The sequence below is a fragment of the Aotus nancymaae genome, unplaced genomic scaffold (genome assembly GCF_030222135.1).
Source record: "Aotus nancymaae isolate 86718 unplaced genomic scaffold, 86718_ANA_hifiasm-v0.15.2.pri h1tg000067l, whole genome shotgun sequence".
Lineage (NCBI taxonomy): Eukaryota > Metazoa > Chordata > Mammalia > Primates > Aotidae > Aotus > Aotus nancymaae.
The window spans coordinates 37736790-37757628 of record NW_026988482.1 but is presented as its reverse complement, the minus strand read 5'-3'; the positions used below and the strand labels follow the sequence as shown (position 1 = coordinate 37757628).

Genomic DNA, 20839 nt, shown 5'->3' with positions numbered 1-20839 from the left:
CTTGTGATCCACCCACCTCGGCCTTCCAAATTGCTGGGATTACAGGCGTGAGTCACTGCACCCAGCCACGGGTCACTGTTAAAGAGTTACCAGACTATTTTGCTAATCACAGAATAAATAAATGTCTCAATGTCTTTTTCTGATAGCTAAACCTTGATGAAACTGTTTAATTTCTTGGTATCACATAACACTGCACAATGTTTGTGACTTTTAGCCTGCTTCCCAAATAAAAGCATATCATCATTAAAACATAACTATTGCTATGGGATATATTTCTGCTAATAAATTAGTATAAATTTTGACAACTGTCATTTTGCTTCCTATCAGAGATAAATAAAAAAGGTGATTCATTAGTTTTATGTTTTTATTTTTATGCCTAAAATTGATCTATAAATTGCATAAAATTCATAAATATATAGAAATGCAAAGAATGCATGTAAAACAAAGAACTGGTAAAGTCTGGAAAATACAAGGCCTTATAAATTTCTAGAAGTTGTCTTGAAAAACTCACTGCCACCAATGTTGTGTGATGCGTTGAGCAATAAATGTATAAATGAATGTTTTAAATAACAGAGCCACTTCACAGTGAACATTTTCTAGCACATAACAGTCCCTAATCTAAATTATTTGCTTAAGTTTAGCGCATTCCTCTTGAAAACCAGATGGATGGGGTAATTTTCTACAATTTTGCTGTCCAATATGGTAACCACTAGCTATTTAATCTTATTATTAAAAATAAATAAAATTAAAAACTTATTCCCTAGCTTGCTTAGTCGCACTAGCCTCATTTTAAGTGAAGTATATGGAAGTATGTAGTGAGTACTGGATAACTATGGTATTGGACATAGAAGATACCGAATATTTCTATGATTGCGCAATGTTCTATTAGGCAGCCCTACTTCATAGATAAATATTTAGAGTCATTCCTGATTATAATTCATTTATTTATTAAATTATAGACAACTAAACTGCACTTTGAAAGAGTACAATTAATTATCTGAGATTCCCCTGGTTGACTGAGAAACTCAGTTCTTCTCAGTACATTACATGGTACCCGAAGTTGTGTTACTAACTTACCCATTATTGCTAATATAAGCCACTGCCTCCATTTCCATTAAGGTTTGGGCCCAAGATGTAGTCCTGATGTTTCTGTGCTTCCTAGATGTTTATCTGAAGTTGGGAAAAGGAGACCTTTGGAGTCACTAATTTCATCATCTCAAAAACCAAGCTAAGGTTTATTTCTGAACACCAAATTTCTCATTTATCCACAGACCAGGCTCTTGAGAACCTCCTGTGTAAGAACGGGTCCATGTCCTTGAAGATGCAAACACAGTCCCTGGGGGAGCCAAGATGCTGTGGCTGGGCACTGTGGACCACGTCCAGAATTCAGCCACATTTTGTTTATTCTGGAAAGGATGGGCCTCACAGTGTTTGAAAAATAGAAAATATTTCGAACATTAAAACCTCATACTATTAGCACTAAAATCTTTATTTCTTTGTTCTCAAGAAAAGTGGAAATATCTGGATGTATTGGGCTTATATTACCACTGACCAACAGCTGGCCAAGGTGGAAGCAGCTACTCCTATAGGCAGAAACCCCTATGCTGTGCACTACACCTCTTATCACTCCTGTTGCCTCATATGATGGCCCCATGCAGGTTTCTTCCTGCATTATCTGCCTGGCTCCCAACAGGCCTGGTTTGCATTCTGGCCCCAACATTTACTGGCCAGATGGCCTTAGGCATGCTACCCAGGTTCTTCAAAGGTAGGCTATCCAACCTGGGAGAGGAAACAGAATTCTCTCCCAAAACAAATCAATAAAACAAAAGATTTACAAGCTCAAGGTGCTTTTGCACTTTCACAAGTAGATGGGGACAGGGTTAAGGATGGCAGGGAAATTATTGTGGGAAGCATCTAATCTCTTGGCTCTAAGTTTTTCCCATCCTTTGCCTAGGCAACTGTGGTTTTGATTTATACAAATAAAATAAGATCCATTTAGATCAAATAAAGATCAGTCTTTTATTTGTTGTTTCATCAAGTATATTTATAAGAAAAGAAGTTTTAAAAGTACTTGCTTTGAACTGAATTCAAAGTTCATGCTCATGACAGAATTCACCATCTGATTGAGACAGGTAATAAGCAGTTTCTGTGAAACCACCACCTTGGTCAATTTTGCCCTGCCAAGTACTGGCTCTTGATACAGGAATTGAATCTCTGGGAGAGGTTCAAAATTTTTCTTCCTGTTACTGCTAGGTTAAGCACAGAGGGTCTTTTTTGAAGCTCAGCAGACCCAGGATTAAATCTCAGCTCTGCTATTATGAAGCATACACACTTAACAATTACTTGTTTTTCTAAGCCTCAGATTTCTTGCCTGAAAAAAAGGAAAATAATGATGCATACACTTTAATAGTGTTGTTAGAAATAAATGGCATAACATGTAGAAAATACTTAGCACAGGGCCTGGAGCTCATTAACTATATAATGAATGTTAACAACTGCTTTATCATTTACAGAGAGGCCAGCATAGCCCAAAATAGCAATATGTGAGGCAGAGGCCAAGTGAGTCCATAATGCTATCTCAGTTAATTGCAAGTGTGGTCAGAAATATGATCTGAGAAAGAGGGGAAATACCCTTGGCATCAGGCAGTTTCTGGATTTATTTTATTTTATTAATAGGGTATTCTACAGTCTAAAAGTCAGATATGCCTCAGATTTCGCAGATGGTGCAATAACACTCTATTCTGCCTTTCTATCAAAAGAATTATGAAAGTTCCAAGTGCCTCAAATCCATTTCCAAAGTAGGCATGGTATAAATTTGTATACATGTGTCTCAGCCACAAATATACATAAACCGCAATTTCAGAAAAGTACTGAATATGCACTAACATATTATGAGTATCATTTAAAGTAAATAAATGATACTCATAACATATATGAGTATCATTTAAAGTAAAATAATAATGTTTCTTAGGATACATTAATTTAATAAATCATATAAATAAGATACAAAAATGGCAAACGTTATAAAATTGTTTAGCTTATAAAAGATTTATAACAGTAATTACCTTTGACATTCTAAAAATTCCATCTATTTTTATATAATGGATTCAGAGAAAGGAAGACTCAGTATTTGCCTCTTTGCCCAAGTGAGAGAACAACAATCTAAATAATTTCCAAATGGTGGAGTAGTACAATGACCTAGAAAGATTAAGGCAACGGCTTATGTAAAAGTCCACGTGAACAGCATTATGAGTTTGGCAGCCTTGGCTATTGCTTTACGAATCTGTTCTGTTCATTAAAATGTTTCCAAATGAAAATAAGAATATAAATAATTTTACCAAAAAATATTAAATCTCATTGCAAAATTAGAGTACAAAGTCAATCAAGATTTCATTTCCACTATCAAATTGTAAAAAACATTTAACTGGTAATACCTAACTGATAACACCTCAATGGAGGGCAAATTGGTAATTATTCTAAATACCTTAAAAATGTATAAACTTCTGAGCCAGCAATTCTACCTCTAAGTTAATAACAATAGAGGCATAGTAATTATTCATCTTTAAAAAGGAGTTTCTTGCAGGTATGGAAAATAATATACATTTGAAAACTACCTAAGTTAGGAATTAGTTAAATAATCTCTAGGATAGGCATACAGTGTAATCATATATAGCCATTAAAATTATGGGAAAAGATACTTTATCTAGTGGCATGGAAAAACAATTCACAATATATTAAGGGGAACAAAGCAGGTGACAAAACAGTGACTCTTCTAAGAACCCATTTGTTATGGGCTGAATTGGGTACTCCAAAGATTCATATGTTGATGTCCTCATTCCTAGTACCTCAGAATGTGACCTTACTGGGAAAGAGGGCCATTGCAGATAGGATTAGTTAAGATGAGGTTATATTATGAGTGGAATGGGCCCCTAATTCAGTATCACTGGTATCATATGAAAAGGGAAACTTTAGGTGCGTGCGTGCACACACGCACACACATACACACACACACAAAATTCCATGTGAAGAAGGCGGCAGAGATCAGGACAATACTTCTGTAAGTCAAAGAACACCAAATATTGCCAGTAAACCTCCAGAAGCTACAGAGAGTCCTGAAACAGATTCTTCTTCGTGCCCCTCCAAAGGAACCAACCTTGCTGGCACTTTAATCTCAGACTTCTAGTCTCCAGAACTGCGAGATAATACATTTCTAATCTACTTAGTCTGTAAGTCTGTAGCAAATTAATAAATTATGTGGTTTGCCCTAGCAAACTAATACATCACTTTTGTAGACAAAAACGTTCATGAACATAAATGGTATCTAAAAGTATATTTCAAAATATTAAGGTTAGTTACCTCTCAGTGGAAGAACACTAGATAATTTTAAGTAACTAATTTTTGCTTATTTTGTGATTGTTAATAAACATTTTACTCATGCATAAAATGGCTCTAAATAGCATGTCCAAAAAAAAACTTCACCCCAAAGACAAATATGATGTTTGGAAGCAAAGCAGACATGGGAGTGGCAAGAAGTCAGACAGACATGGTTTGAAACCCTGCCTTGGTCACTTACCACCTGTGTGACTTAAGGCAAGTGACCTTATAAGGTCATGGCAAGATTTGAATGAAAGTATATAATGTAGGTAGTAGCACTGACATGGTTCAGCCTGGCACGTAGCAAGAATTCATTAATGTATAGCCATTATAGTGAATTTCTGCTATTTTGGGGGCTTTTTTTTTTTTTGTATAATAAACATTATGTTATTCCCTTCAGAAAACAGCTTAACAAATTCATGGTCACTTTGCCAAAGCCTACAGACAGCCTGAGGCTACAGTGTGTCTCAGACGCCGATCTAGAACTTGACACTCTGGTCTAATCATTCTTTCCTTGACAACCACACCTGCCTAATTTTACTGTCCCACTCAAATTCACTTCAGTTATGTAGAACTGCTCTTTATGATCTTCAGTACAAGAACACGTGTGTGCACATGCACATTTAAGAGATAACATCTAGAGAAGCAGAAGATTCCTGTGAAATTTCCAACGCTTTCTTTCCAAACATTTGCAGTAAAAGAATATTTGGAGGAAAAGAAGGAAAATAGCATGGTTTAAATGTTTCCTATGTACCATTAATCTTTCCAAGTGTTATTTAATGAACACAATAATTATGCCTGCTAGTTATCATTATTTCTACTCTTATAAATACAAAAGGCCCAGAGGTTAAGTAATGTGTGCAAGGTCACATAGCTTGTAACTAATGGAGCTGATGGTCAAATCCATTTTTTTCTATTACTAAATGAGAACAGAGTGAATAAAACCAAGCTTTTTTTTTTTTTTTTTTTTTTTTTTTTTTAAGCTAGCACTACAGGGTGACTATAATAAATGACAATTTCTTGTGTATTTTCAAATAGCTAGAAGAACAGAGTTTGAATGTCCCCAACACACACAAAAAAAATGGCAAATGTTCGAGGTGATAGATATGCTAATTTCCATAATTTGAACATTACACACTCTATACATGTATTGAAATATCACATTATATCCCCAAAATATGTACAATTATTATGTTAATTAAAAAAATTTTAAAGCACTAGCAACTTAAAATTATGCACTGCAGAATGATGTTTTGACCAAAGACCAACCATACATATGATGATGGTCCCATAAGATTCTAATACTGAATTTTTACTGTACTCTTTCTATGTTTAGATGTTTAGATACAAAAATACTTACCATTGTGTTACAGCTGCCTACAGGATTCAGCACAGTCATATGCTGTACAGGTTTTTAGCCTAGGAGCAAAAGGTTATACATGTAGCCTAGGTGTGTAGTAGGCTATCCCATCTAGGTTTATGTAAGTACGCTCTACAGTGTATGCATGATGAGGAAATCACCTAATGACACATTTTTCTCTGAGTCTATTCCTGTCATTAAGCAGCACATGTTTGTATATGCATATGAGACAGAGACAGAGAGAGAAACCACAATATTTACACTTCAAATTTACCTATTGTTGCTGGTAAACATAGCCTTTTCCCCCAGCATAGCTGGAGTTTAATGTCACTATCAATTTCATACACATTCTTTTTTTTTTCACCAATGAAGCATATATCTTTAAAAAGAAATTTCAAATTCATCTCCTGCCTGGATGGTGATCACACAATAATCATGCTTTGCTTTCAACTGCTTCATAAATAAAATCTGTGAATCTGACAAGAAAAGTTCTTACCTAAACTCTAGTTGATGATTACGACACATGAAAACGTACCTTTCCCCTAACCTCACAAACCTCCAGCTGTAGATGGACATTAAAGCTAGTCCATCAGATATTTCTCTTATGGGAAAGATTTCTCAGATATCTGAGCTTTAGTATTCTGGGTTCAAGGACATCAACCTCTATTGAGCCCTCTCCCATAAAGTGGAGGGGAACTTTCATACACTTAAGCTCGTTTTATTTCACAACTCTGTGTTACGGTTGTTTATTCTCATTTTACAGTTCAAGAAATTGAGATACAGAAAGATAAAGGTATTTACCCAACGTTTCTCAGCCATTAATTCATTTTTGTCATTAAAAAAACATCTTTGATATAGGTAAAACCCCTGAGGAACTTGAGGTTCAATGATGTTGATCTCCCCATGAACATACCCAAAAATCTATGGTTGAGACTTAGCTTGCATGGCTTCAAATCCAACATATTCTAAATCACAATCATAATCTCTATTCATCCAGCCACTCCCCTTTTCCGAACCACTGAAATGTCTCTCAGGATCTCCATTCTTCACTGAGATCGTGGGTTTGTGCTCAGTAATTTTCTAGTATCTCCCTTCCAATCTAACTCTTTTATCTTCTCAATTCTCAACTGGAAAGATGCTGAAAAGTGTGCCAACTGTCCATCAGGTGTAAGGTGAAGCCAGTGCATAAAAGGCCAGCCAGAAAATCTCAGAGTACACCAGATGGATTGTGAGAACTTCCTGTTAAAGCACACAAATGCTTCCAAATATCAGATACAAAGAAGGGCGACTCACACATACACAATGGACAAAGTTCATTTATTTCTCCATCATCCATGATGGAAGCTTGCTGGCTTGAATAATTTACCAGACATCCAAAGGAATTTAAATGTTCACAGTCTTACTAAATATCAGTATCCTTCCTGAATCCTACAGATACTTTTATCTGTATCTGCATGTTTCAACAACATATTTCTGAATTTAAATTTCTTTATACAATGAATCAGTGAATAAAGATTTTGTTTAAAAAGTTACACAAGGTCAGTAAAATTTTCTCAAGGAGTAGGAATGTTTTTGACAAGTGAAAAGGTCACTAAGAAAGTATGAACATCCTTAGTTATGAGGGCATTTAAACTTTGCTTTGTCTATTGGTAGCATGAGATCACATAAAGGGAACAGAATTAGGTATCAGAAGACATGACTTTTAAGAAGAAATTAATGTATATTATTCCTGCTGTTTTCAGTGGGAAATCATTTAGCTCTAAGACCTTGGAGTAATGAGTGATTACTATTAATGGAAGACAATGCAGAAAAATGATGAAGAGCATGGAATCTGGCATCCAATTGCCTGAGTTCAAATCCTGGCTCTCTTACATACTAGCTGTATGACTTTAGGCAAGTAGTGGGATCTCTCTAGGCCTTAATTTTCTCATCTGCAAAAGGGAGTTTTTCATTAGTTCTTCATAAAGTTACATGAAATTATATGTCAAACATGTGCATAGCACTTAATAAAGCACTTGTCTCTACATATTATTTTAAACATTGCTGTGTTTACTTTATGATCATCTTATGCTATAATTTGGATGTCTGTCTCCTTCAAATCTCAAGTTGAAATTTGATCCCTAATTTTGGAGGTGGGACCTAATAGGAGGTTTTTGAGTCATGGGGGCAGATCCCTCAAGAATAGATTAATGCCCTTCCCAGGGGAGGGGTGTGCGAGTGAATTCTCTCTCTATTAGTTCCTGTCAGAGCTGGCTGTTAAAAAGTACCTGACACCTTCTCCCCACCTTTTGCTTCCTTTCTCACCATGTGATCTCTGCACATACCAGCTCCTCTTTGCATTCTACCATGAGTAGAAGCAGCCTGAGGCCTTCACCAGAAGTGAATAGTTACACCAGGTTTCTTGTACAGCCTGCAGAACCATGAACCAAATAAACCTATTTTCTTTGTAAATTACTCAGCCTCATCTATTCCTCCACAGCAACACAAAGCAGACTAAGACATCTCACAATCAACATTCTTCCAATGGAAAAAAAATGGGAACAAAAAACAATATAACAATGCTATATTGAAACCTTTTGTGTTTATTCCAATGCTAGAAAGTTTAGGAATGCTTAACTGTGATTGTAAACATATCATCATCTTCAATGACCTCTTTCTCAGTTACAGTTAAGGAATCTTGCAGATACTCCTGGAAGTTTTACTAATATTATCTTTCTTAACCATCACACCACCAAAAGACATGACTCTCACGATACGCATTTGATAGTTGTGGACCCTGAGGATGAGCATAATTATGCAATCTCTTAGTGTTCTTTGGCTGAAAAGAAGAGCAAAAATTTCAGCATAAACCTGGCCCCAAAATTCATACTTCTTCAAGTTCCACATTGCCTTCTATGTTTTTGCAATAGTATTTGCTCATCAACAAATTCCTCCTTTCCCTCTCCTCAAAGAAATAGCACCTATCACACAAGGCAATCCAATGACTCTTTCATGAGTAATTTGTTTTTCTACTACATTAGTAAACACATACATACAATAAATGACTATAATAATTAATGTAGTCTTCTAACATCAAGAGCCAGAGCTGAATTTACCAAGAAATATATGAATAAAAATGAAGTACATGTGGGTTTGAGGCAATACATTTTCATTCACAAATTGTCTTATCATCAGGCAAAACCTAATCATTTTTTTTTATAAAGAGGTTTTCAACAAACGGACAAGATCGCACAAGCCAGTGAAGGCCCATGTGCTGAAGAGCCAAAGGTGTACCTCTTTGGATTATATTATCAGTGTGAACAGCTGTCCCCTAATCAGAGAGCATTCCAAGAATACTGATGCCAAAATCTCAAAGGTATAACATCTTGAGAAAATTACCAGTGCTACTTCAATAAAAGAAGTACTGGTTTAAAAATCATTTACTTTTAAACCAGACATGTACACTTCTCACTGGGTCTGTCCTGTTAATGACTTTAAAGACTGTCATGATCACTGCTCCAGCTGAAAGAACAGACAAAAGGGGAATGTTTTGACTATCATGATCCTTTTTATTCAGGCCACAAGTGACAGGATAGCAGCGGGCATTTGACCTATGGCAACCAATCTGTGGACTGGCTATTGACTTATGATTTTGCCTGGGGTTGATAGCTGTGTCCAAACTAAAATAAACTTTTTATTAGTTGAACCAATCATATTCCTTCTCTTAGAACATTAGATAAGAATAGTGAAAAGAATAAATGGGAAACAGAAAGGGAACAGAGAGAAAGGGAAGGCAGGACAGTGGCCAAGACATAATAATAGTGGCACCCTTGCTAAGGCATTCTTGCTGCTCATTGACTTGAACCCAAGATATGAGACCTGAGCCTGTTTCAGTCCTTGAACTTTTATTTCTGTAAAATCTTTCCACCATTATCATGAAGTGGGTATCCATATGACAGCCCTGTTTCCCCAACAGTGGTGGCTATGTGACTTACTCTCCTCCATAACCAAGCTAAACAACTGTTTCCAGAAAAAGCCTCACAATTCTGCTTCACAATGGAGACCATTAAGGGGAATCTGCATTTCATCCAATGTGTTTCCGAGAATTCATTTACTTATTTTTTATTCCCTTCCTTCCTTCTCTTCTTCTCTCATTTTCCTAACCAACACTTACTAAGCACCTACCACCTGGGTGTTTTCGTGGGGGTTGCGAATGTCCCTGGAGTTGGCCTTACTATGTGCTAAGCACTGTGTTATAAACATAAAATGCACTGATGAGCAGGTCAAACAAGATCCCTGCTCTCATATTGCATTCACTCTGGTTGAGGAGCTAGAATGAAAAGTCATTAAAGAGTGTGCTCTGGGAGCCATCAGAAGGCTGACCTTATCTAGTAAGACCTCCCTAGACAGTGATATCCACATGACACTGAAGGGAGAAGAGGAATTCAACTAAAAAAGGTTGAGCGAAAGGGAGAGGAAGTGTTCTGGGCAGTGGAAGTGGCATGTACGAAAGTTCATGAGAACAGCAAGAAACCATCACCAGGCCCCCAAAATATCCAATAAACGTGAAACATGTACAGAGCAAGAAATTATCTCTTGGTATGAGAGTTAAAAGGGTGAGAATGGACCGCATTCCCCTATCCTAAAGAACTTTCCGCAGTTAGGTTTGGACAATTCATTACGTTCAACTGGCAGCATCATTCTTTCTTGCAGGGTTCAAAGAGACCAAAGAGACTGGCATCAAAGATAAAGGGTGGTAAATGGGTTGGAAGGACTTAGCCCCTCAAGGAGCAGCGGTCAAGTTCTTACACTTCACGCCTCCCTCTGTGCTGTATCCAGTAACCATATTATGCTGTCCAGAGTCATGTAGGTTGGAAAAGGGTATTTCTTTATCATCACCATCATGGTTACAATTATCACTTACTTTCAAAGGATACTTACCAGATTGCTAAACACTTTTTTATGCTTGATCTCACTTAAAATTTCCAACACTATAGGCAGGAGATATTGTCCCCAGTTTTCAGGTGTGGAAACTGAGGTCTTTAAAGAAGCCTAAGCTAATACATTGAACAGGAATAATTACAAATATGACAAAAGTCAAATACATCCCCAAAGAAGATGAAGAATCAAAGGAAGACCATGGTTCTGTGCACATACTCCTTAGAGAGATTTTCTACTTTTTTTCTACTAGCACATGACTGATTTTTTTCTGTCCCCATAGCTCAGTCAGTGAGAGATGTGTGTCCATTGGGGAATAAAGAAATAAGGATGGTGTTTCTACTTCAGCATAACTCTAGGGTTTTCCCCATGCTTCTATATGGGAACTCCCAATGGCCTGGAGCACCTGGGCATTACAATGTGGTTAGTAAGTGACTGTAGCTGACCATATAAGGACCATCAGCTACACCCTGGAGAATTCAGTTGGGTGCACTCTGTGTCTTTCAAATGTAGGAAATTGTCTATGGATTGTTACTCGAGAAAGGCCAGGAAAAGTATCTCTCCATACCTCAACAAAAAAACCCTGAAGGCCAAGTGCTTGCAATTCCTCCCTTAGACCTTCCCTCTTAGGTTCAACATTGGTCTCACTGGAATTTTCTTTGAAATGTGAATATTTCAAGGAGCAAGTGTCTGAAGAGTCACTCATGCTATGGTAAAAATAGTCCTGCCGGTATGAGGACCCTCCACACTGGAGTATAGCGATAGAGGGACTAAAAAGAGATATAAGAAAGTCTGAATACAGATTCTCTACCTCAGAGTTTTGCCAAGACTTTAACTTGCAAAAACTTATCTGTAATGTCCTAAATTATCCTTTGATGAATTTCTTCTTTCTCCTTTTTCATCACCATCATAACTGCTGGCATTGTTATCACCATCATCTTCATAATCATTTATTGAGCACCTATCTCAGTGCAGGTACAATGCAAGGGACCTTACTTGGATAAATCATTTAATCATTATAGCCACACTTTGAAGTAGGAGCTATTATTAGCCCTATCTTATAGATGTGAAAAAAATGAAGCCTAGTGAATTCATTAACTTGCCCAAGGTAACAAAGCTAGTAGGAAATAAAACCTGAATTCAAATCCATAAGGAGCATTCCTGACCCTTTTCTCTTTTTTTCTGTACTTGTGAAGCCAAACACCAATTGTCTTAAAACACTCAGGAAAGCATTAAGTGATGAATCCATCAGCACACTGGGGAGTTCCTTGTTTGTTGTGGACTTATTGATTCATATTCCAATTGCACACGACTTTTGTCACCAATTGGGAAGCTAGAAGGGGGTAATTAAACCCATATTAATATAGCTTTAAATTACCTCAAACTGTCAATGGTAGATTGCTGCTCATGATTTAAATAAATTTTATGTAAGGATTTCCTGTCTTGTTTATACATAAGAAAAATGAGTTATCTGACTTATGCATACTTTTTTAACAAAAGAGAAAAAGAAGACCAAAAATGTGATTAAATTATTGGCTTTATAATCCAAGTCTTTTTCTACATATTTAAAATGAAAAGTACTGGTCTTTAATTGGAATCTACTCTATCTTGGTTAATTAATAACTAACAGAAAATAAAGCCAAATATAAAAGACAATCGATGTCTGTTGAATTCATCTCTAAATACAAACGCTCCTTGGCATTTTCAGAAAAGACCTCAACTATGTACGTTGAGATAAACACTGTAAAATAGGATAACATCCGCTTTTTAAATCTTCTTTGAGGATTAGGGATAAGATATGGCAAGTGCTCACCATATTGGAAGAAGCAGAAGCGTGTAGCATTTAAGAGAATAAAGTTGGGAGTGAGGCTGCTCAAATCTTGGCTTTGCCACTTCCTACAGTTTTGCCCCTGATGAGTTGGTTAACATCTTTGAGCCTCCTGGTGAAATGGGAATTTTAAAGTTACACAGATTCAACACAGTGATGTAAGAAAAACACAGTAATATAGTCCCTCATATGATGCCTGCACGACAAAGTAGCTATTATTACTTCGCTCATTAGGAGTTTAAAATGATGGCTATAGAAAACTGTATTTATTGTATATCATGATGACACATTTCACTTTGTAATCAACAGCATAAATTATAAATGTTATTAATATTAAGAGAGCAGTGTGATACTTGCTTGAAAAACAGGGCTTAGAATTTAAATTCAGTAACTAAGATTATATAAATGGTAGTGTCTCCTTTTAAATCAAGTAGACCTATACCTCAGACATGCTCAGACATGCTGCATCTTTGGATTCACTGGCCTCCTTAGTTAGGCAGGGAGGCAGATTGGAAAGGGAGAATGGAGATGTGAAGCCCAGGGTTATAGCAGAAATTGTATCGCAAAATAGGGATGAATCTCAAAATAAGGATTAGAGGAACTAGGCAAATTAAGTCAGTAGTTTATTCCATAGGCACAGAATCCAGGGCTGCAGCAAGCCACACAAACATTGTTTTGGGAAGTTTAAGTCCTTCAGATGACCTTAAGTCTGCACCAATGTGGTCCTCAACAATATGGATGTGTTGAGACCTCCACTTTTCATTTTACATAAATCCACAGGTGCAAATTCAGTGCACTGTATATAGTAGACGAAAGAAAGAATGTACTAACATAATTTTTTAAAAGGAAAGGGAAAAAAGGAGACCAAAGGCCAACTGGAAAAATACTGAAGCAGCAAAACAAGAATGATCTGTGGAAGACAGGACTACATCAATTTAGTTTTTCAGAGTCTGAAATGGGGTAAGTTTCATATATATATGAAAATAGGGTAAGTTTAACATATATGAAAATGGGGTAAGTTTAACATATATGAAAATGGGGTAAGTTTAATATATATATAAAAACGGGATAAGCTTAATATATATATATTCTGAAATGGGGTTAAGTTTAATAAATATATATATATATATATATATATATATCCATTTGAAAATGGGGTCTGAAAATGGGGTAAGTTATATATATATATATTGCCATTTCCAAATGATGGTTTAAGAGATTTGCTGGACTTATTGGACTTATTTTATCATCGAGGAATAAATGAAAAAGACCACCAGAATCAGTGCTATGTATGGATTTTTCTGTTTTGACCTAAAAGATAGTGAAAAGTACCCTGACCTCATTTAAGTAGAGATTAAGGATGTGGGAGTTTTGCCTGCAAGTCTTTGAAATTGGCTAAAGCTTTCCCCTCAAGGCTTGACTTTTATACGTTATTAAGACTTTAAATCTACTGTATCCGTGAATCCTTCCTAAGGAAAGAACACGTAAATAAAGTGGATTTTTCCCACTATAAAATCCAAAAGTAGAAGATGACTTTAAAGGTAATACCATTTCATGTGGGTAATCCATAGAGAATAATGTAAAATATGAGCTATCTGTGTACAACTGTAGACAGGTGATATGCCCACAATTCTTCCTGCATACCACAGTTTACCACCGGCCTCTCCCACTCTCTACCCACTGCATCTCAAATTACACCCTTCTGAAAAAATCAATTTTAACAGTTCAGTGCTTTATATCTACACTTCACTCTGTGCCCATACAAACTACACACATGCACATTCACTCACAAACAAAACTATATTTTTTACTTGTGCAAATATGAGGCTCTATATATTATTTAAAAATATGAATGAATTATCTACATGTTTATTAGAAGGATAAATATTGCTTCTTCCATTTAGCAATGTTATCAAATACTAAGAATAAAACTTATGTTTTCTCACTTAACAATTTTATCAAATCCAGTGATATATTGACCTGCAGGTCAATGCATATTAATTGAATTCATTCGTTTTTTGTTTGTTTTTTTCTGAGACAACGTCTCACTTTGCCATCCAGGCTAAAATCTGTAGACCTGACCTCATGGGCTTACGTGATCCTCCCACCTCAGCTTCAGAAGTACCTGAAATTATAGGTATGCCCCAGTATGCCTAATGTTTTAATTTTCTTTCTCTTTTTTACAACCTCACAGGATTTTTGTTTGATCATAGTATGGACAAGAAAAAATGCATTCCTATTCTTTTTGATATTAACAGTTTTACTGAGTTTGTTTTCACTTTCTGTCAAATAACACATAGCATATCTTGTTGATATGGATTCTCATACCCATTTAGATCCTGTATGGTCATTAGAATAATATAGCCTTCTGATTTTAAAAGCAACTGATTGCTGATAGAAAAATGCTATGCATCAGACATTTAAGCAGAAAAAGAAAAATAAGAACACGTCTTTCATGTTTGATATCACTTAACTTACAGGATGATGTGAAAATAGTTTGGTTATAATTTTAACAGAACTAAAACTCACTTCAACTAATGAAAAAAATCCAACACTGAAGAATCAAATATCTACCAACTTAGCTGATATTCCTGACAAAATAAATGTCTTCTGTTGCACTGAATATTAGAATTAGAAATTTACTATATGTTAAGGCATATTTCAATTAATATGTTCCAGAATTGAACTCTTTCCCTATGTTAACTAGGCTGGCCTTGAACTCCTGGGCTCAAGGAATCCCTCCATCTCAGCCTCCAAAATGCTAGGATTATAGGCATGAGCCACCATGCCTGGCTAAATTCACTCTTTTTAATGGCAATATAATATTTCATAATATGATGAATCATACTTTAATTATTTTCCTATAATGGACTTACTAGTTATTTCCAGTTCTTTTCACTACACATAATGTTGCAATAAATATTCTTGAGAATATTGCTATCATCTGAATGTTTATGCCTCCTCCCAAGTTCACATGTTGAAATATAGTTCCCAAAGTGATGGTCTTAGGAGGTAGGACCTTTGGGAGGTGATTAGCTCATAAATGTGGAGCCCCTGTGAATGGATTAGTCTTCTTATAAGGGTGTGAAGAGATCAGAGTGCTTCCCTTCTGCTATGAGAAGACACAGCAAGAAGGCTCCATCTGTGAACCAGAAAGTAGGCCCTCACTAAACAATCAGTCTGGTGGCACCTTGACTGTAGACTTTCCAGTATTCAAAACTATGAGAAATAAATTTCTACTGTGTATAAGCTATCCAGTTTATGGTGTTTTGTTATAGCAATCCCCCAAACTAAGACACATATATCTTGACATGCACGTTTATTTCTACAGCATGGGAAAATTGCAGTTTAAAGATGCTGTCAAGTTTAAAGCTGCTCTCCATTACTTTGTAAAACTTCCACAGAAACAGGAGAAACTGGGATATTTTAAGTGCTCTGTCATTACCGGTTTACAATTTTTGCTGATTACCCAAGCAGTATGAGAGGGAAACAGACAAACAGATGAAATTTTCTGCCATCTAAGAAATCACATTTCCTCTCATTGTCAATATCTCCTACAGAAAAAGATACCTCACCTGTAATCCCAGCACTTTGGGAGGCCGAGGTGGGTGGATCACGGGGTCAAGAGATCGAGACAATCCTGGTCAACATGGTGAAACCCCGTCTCTACTAAAAATACAAAAAATTAGCTGGGCATGGTGGTGCGTGCCTGTAATCCCAGCTACTCAGGAGGCTGAGGCAGGAGAATTGCCTGAACCCAGGAGGCGGAGGTTGCGGTGAGTCGAGATCACGCCATTGCACTCCAGCCTGGGTAACAAGAGCGAAACTCCTTCTCAAAAAAAAAAAAAAAAAAAAGATACCTCAGAGTGGCTCCTCAAGCCACTGTGTGCACACAAAATGTATGTTCTTTCTCTCTGTTCACTACTAACTTTTTTCAGCAACTAGTACTTTCTTTCTCCTCATGTCTCTAGCTCAGCTCTTTTAAAATGCAGATCAACCAACTTATCTGACTTTTAAAATTTGCTTTGTCTATTATTCATGTTCTCTTCCACAAATGAGAGTCTAATTACTGAGGTAGAAGCAAAAAGCTCTTACTCCTTGGAGCCTTAGAATATTAGAAGAGAAAGGGGAAGGACTGCAAATAATTTAAATGTGGTAACTTAGTAACTTTTATTCTATTTCACTTTTTCTCTCACATACACATCCATACACACCCCTCCCCAAGGGGGAAAAAAACCTATAAAACAGAATTTTAAAGTGGGATAAATTCCTATGAATGAATGAATGAATGAATAAGAATCTAGTGCAAGTCCAAAGAATGAGGCGAATCATTCAGTTTGGGATAAAGAGGAAGGAATAAATAAGAAAACAGTCTTCATTGAGGAGTTAACATTTAGTTGAGGTAAAGGACAAATATTTTTTCTAGGCTTGGAAGGTGAGGACATTCCATAAAGTATGAATGGAAATAGCAAGGGCACTGAGGTAAAAGGGGCTTTTGAGTTTTGGAGGGATCTGGTCTAGCTTAGAGTGGTGGTTCTCCAATTGTAATGTGCATAAGAGTTATGCAAGGAGCTCATTTAAAATGCAGATTCATAGGCAACCATTTTCCCAATATTTTGATTCCGTGTCCAGAAATCTGTAATTTGAACAAGTTCATCCAGATAACAAACACCTTCTTATATACCAGTAGAGGCTGTGTGATGAGCAGTGGTACAAAATCATGTTGCAGAAGTATTGGGGTGAACATGAATTAGTATTTCAGGTAGGTTAGAGTGTGAGACAAGAAGAGATTCTGTCAGAAAATAATGTCAGGTCTTTCAACTTGGTTTTGAGAGCTAATAGCTTGACAATGGAGCTATTATTTTCATCCCTAAAGCCACTGCTTCACAGGTAATATTTATTGAGTGGCTGAATGAATGAATGTGGGCAGACTTCTGAGAAAGCAAACTGAAAGTTTCCAGAACTGTGAGGATTGCTTGCTTGTTTAACTTGACTGTAAGGAAAACACTTTCACAATAGCCAGCTCTGAACCACGGATTCAAGCCTTCCAAAAGCTGTCTTGGTGTATGTCACATTGATATACTCATGCATTTTCATTCAAGTCTATAAACAAGGTAAATGTAATTATCTTGTAGATCAACCGTGTAAACAATCATCACAGTTATGTAGCCATTGCCAGACAAGCCCTTGGAGCTAAGATCTGGGAACAGAGAACAGGCTCTTACATAATTTCCCAGCTAGTCAGTGTTAGGGCCTGTGATTAATACTACATGACAGGCTTTGAACTTTCTATTCAGATAGGTTTGCTTGCCTTTTGGAGCTCCTAGCAAGAAGAAACGTGTGACCTGCAGATTTCACTCTGAATAACCATCATCCAGCCAACAACACTGACATGGCTCTGTGGCCCTGTGGGTAACCGTTTCTGTACCTCACTCCTCTGCCCATAGACAAATTGCAATAGGAGCGTCAGGGTGGTTTTACAGAAGTGGAATATAACTTACTGAAGCCCAGTCTCTGAAGAAAGCTATTGCAAACAACGCTGGTGGGCTCTTCTGGGTATAATCAGAAAAGTCCCAGACGAGTGGCCAGAGAAAATAAACTGTAGTGGGGAAGGAAGGAGTTCTGCTCTCTAACAGTCTGTAATAGCTTCGCAGCATCTTTCCCTCCCTGGAGCTCCCGCGGAGCAGCTGAACACGCGCTTTGAGCATCCCAGTCCCGCCGAGAAGCTGTCCCAGTTCTAACCAACTTTCTGAGCTTGGCCGTCTTTCGGCTCCTCCGCTCAGCCATGGGCCCCTCCACCCATCCTCTCATCCCCGCCAAGGTTCAGGAGAGGGGCCCGAGCTCAGCGGCAGCGCCTCCATCTACCCCCGTCCCCCATCTCCCAAGGGGGGGGCTTCTTTCCACAGCCCCTGCGCGTCTGCAAGAGGTGAAGTGAGACGACACTTGTCTAAACACCTGCAAAAATGCGTCCACACTCCCGCCTCCCAGCAGGGTGCCTCGATCCCGTCCCCACTGCCTTGGAACGGCACCTGGGGAGGGGGCAGGACTGAAGCCTCCGGCTTGAGGGCTGAATCTCCGGCTTGGAGCAGAACCGAGCAGCGAGCACCCCACCCGACCTCTCCTCACCTATCGCTGGCCGCCTGGCGCCCCTCCCGGCGCACACACACTGCTACTCACCAGTTCCAGGGCTCGCAGGAAGGCAAGGGGCTCCTTCAGCACCCGGAAGCTGCCCGCAGAGGCCAGCTTTAGGGAAACGGGGCGAGAGAGAGAAAGCAAAGCGTGAGGAAGGGGCTGGGGGCGCCTCTCCCAAGCCGCGGGGTCCCCCCACCAACCCGAGCCAGTAGCCCTGCCCAGGTCCGTCTCACCTGACTCACAGGGTCCATACTCGCCCTCGCTCGCTCTTCTCACCAGTTCTCTTTAAAAATGAAATTCACTTGGCGCCACCGTCCTCAGGGCCAGAAGCCCCTTCGGGAGCAGTCGGAGGGGCGACACCCTGGAGCAGCCCGGCAAGGGCAGGGGGCCTCGGGGAGCCCACTGGCTAACGCCGGGCTCTGCGCTCCGGGAACCCAACGCGCCGGGGAGGCGAGCCAAGCCAGCGAGCGGTGGGCTGGGAAGAGCTGGGGCAGGGTAGAGACAACAGGGGAGGGGAAACCCGTGCAGCCAGGAGAAGGCTGTCATTGGTCAGGCGCGCTCCAGAGGGGAGGGAGAGGAGGTGGGCGAGGCAGAGCCCACAGACCTTGGTGCAGGCTCAGCTGTGCGCCAGGTGCCTTCTGGCTCCGGTGAAACTTTGGGTCTGTTGATTGGGGAAAGCGGGCCGGCACCGTCATCAAGACTGCAGTCCACCTGAAGAAGGGGTTTCCAGATAGGAGGAAGACACTCACACCTTATATGGGACATCTGTGTGAGTTCTGGTGCCTTCCGAACACCAAAATAATAATAATAGTGATAAATACATTTTTAAAAACTATTTGTTGGCTCTTTCACTCATTCCTTCAAGCCTTTATGGAGCGTCCTTCCTGTGGGCAGGCAGTGCTAGGTGCTGGGGTACAAAAATAAGTAAATAAATAAATAAATAAAATAAAACAGGATAAGCACTGTCACTTCCCCCAGGGAAAGCAGAAGGGGAATAAAAACTTGCAATGTGGTCTGAACAATGATGTAGGGCAGGGCACAGGAGCCATGGGCACAGGGCAGGGAAGGGATCCATCTAGGCCCGTGGATGCCAGAGCAGAGGACAAAGACAGAGGACACTGCTTAAAGAGGTGGAAACAAATGAATCTTGAATGTGGGACCATGTGCCTGTGGAAAACAGATTTAGCAAGGACGAACTGGCCAAGGTAAAACATTTCGTGGAAGGCTAATCAGGAAATGAAATTTAGGTACCTTTCAAACTCATGTTATTTCTAAGATCTTTTGCCTGAGATCATACCCTGAAATGAACTCCCCTGCCAAACTCATAAATATAACTCTGGGTCCCTCCTCCAAAGTTAGACTCTTTTCTTGGAACTTAGTGAAAGGTGGTTCATGTTGTTTCCTCTTAGTGGGCTAATCTTGCTGAATATAATAATAACAAAACAACTGAGTTCTTTCTATGAGCCGAACACTGTGCTAAGGGCTTTACAAACATTATTTTATTAAATATTCACAACCCCCCCATAAGTTAATAATACTATTATTCCCATTTTAGAGATGAGGGAATTGAGGCCCATGGAGAAGGAAAGTGGCTTGCCCAAGATTGTCCAGCTGGCAGGTAATAAGTTAGAACTGATTTTTTTTCAAGTCAGAAAAAGAAAAGAAGAAGGGGAAGGAGGAAGGGGTGAAGGAGGAAGAAGAAGTGAAGGAGGAGAAAGAGGAGAGCTCCTAGCCACTACATCAAGTAGTGACATGTCCTCTTCCTTCTCACTCCTTTTGGATTGGATTCCATTTATGAGTGGTCTCCCAGCAACACAGATAGTCCATCTGTTTACTACAAAAATTTGCCAAAAAGTTTGGAGTTAGTGTGTGTATGTGTGTGTTGGGAGGGGGGTATTTGATATGTTGAAGTGGATGAGAAATATGGAAATCAATAATTTGCTGTCTTGGAGGGGGAGACAGCAGGGCCAAAATGTACTTAAAAAGATAGCTTCTGGTGTAGATGCCCCCCGCTCATGAATTTTGCTGGAGAAAACTAGAATTTAGTGAGGAGGAACTCCAGTGGAGTGGTTGCACCATCTGCAGTTAGCCAGTTTTGTTCCTACTGCTCTTCCTACATGCAGATAGAGCCTAAAACAATTAGAAACAGTTGTTTCAAAAATAAGCCATTATGCAACTATGGGGGAGGGGCTGGGGGAGAACCAACACTAACAAGTACTCAGTGTGTA

General features: G+C 38.7%; 1 protein-coding gene across 1 annotated transcript in view; it reads right to left on the bottom strand.

Annotated features, from left to right (window-relative positions):
- SYNPR (synaptoporin) overlaps positions 1-19083 on the bottom strand; it is a 343166-nt gene extending 324083 nt beyond the window's left edge. The window contains exons 1-2 of the mRNA XM_021674933.2: positions 18845-19083; positions 18657-18722 (exon numbers count right to left, since the gene is read on the bottom strand). Of these exons, the coding sequence (XP_021530608.1) occupies positions 18657-18722; positions 18845-18862 (84 nt within the window). The 5' untranslated portion in view covers positions 18863-19083. The remainder of the gene's footprint in view (positions 1-18656; positions 18723-18844) is intronic.
- Positions 19084-20839: the final 1756 nt, after the last annotated feature.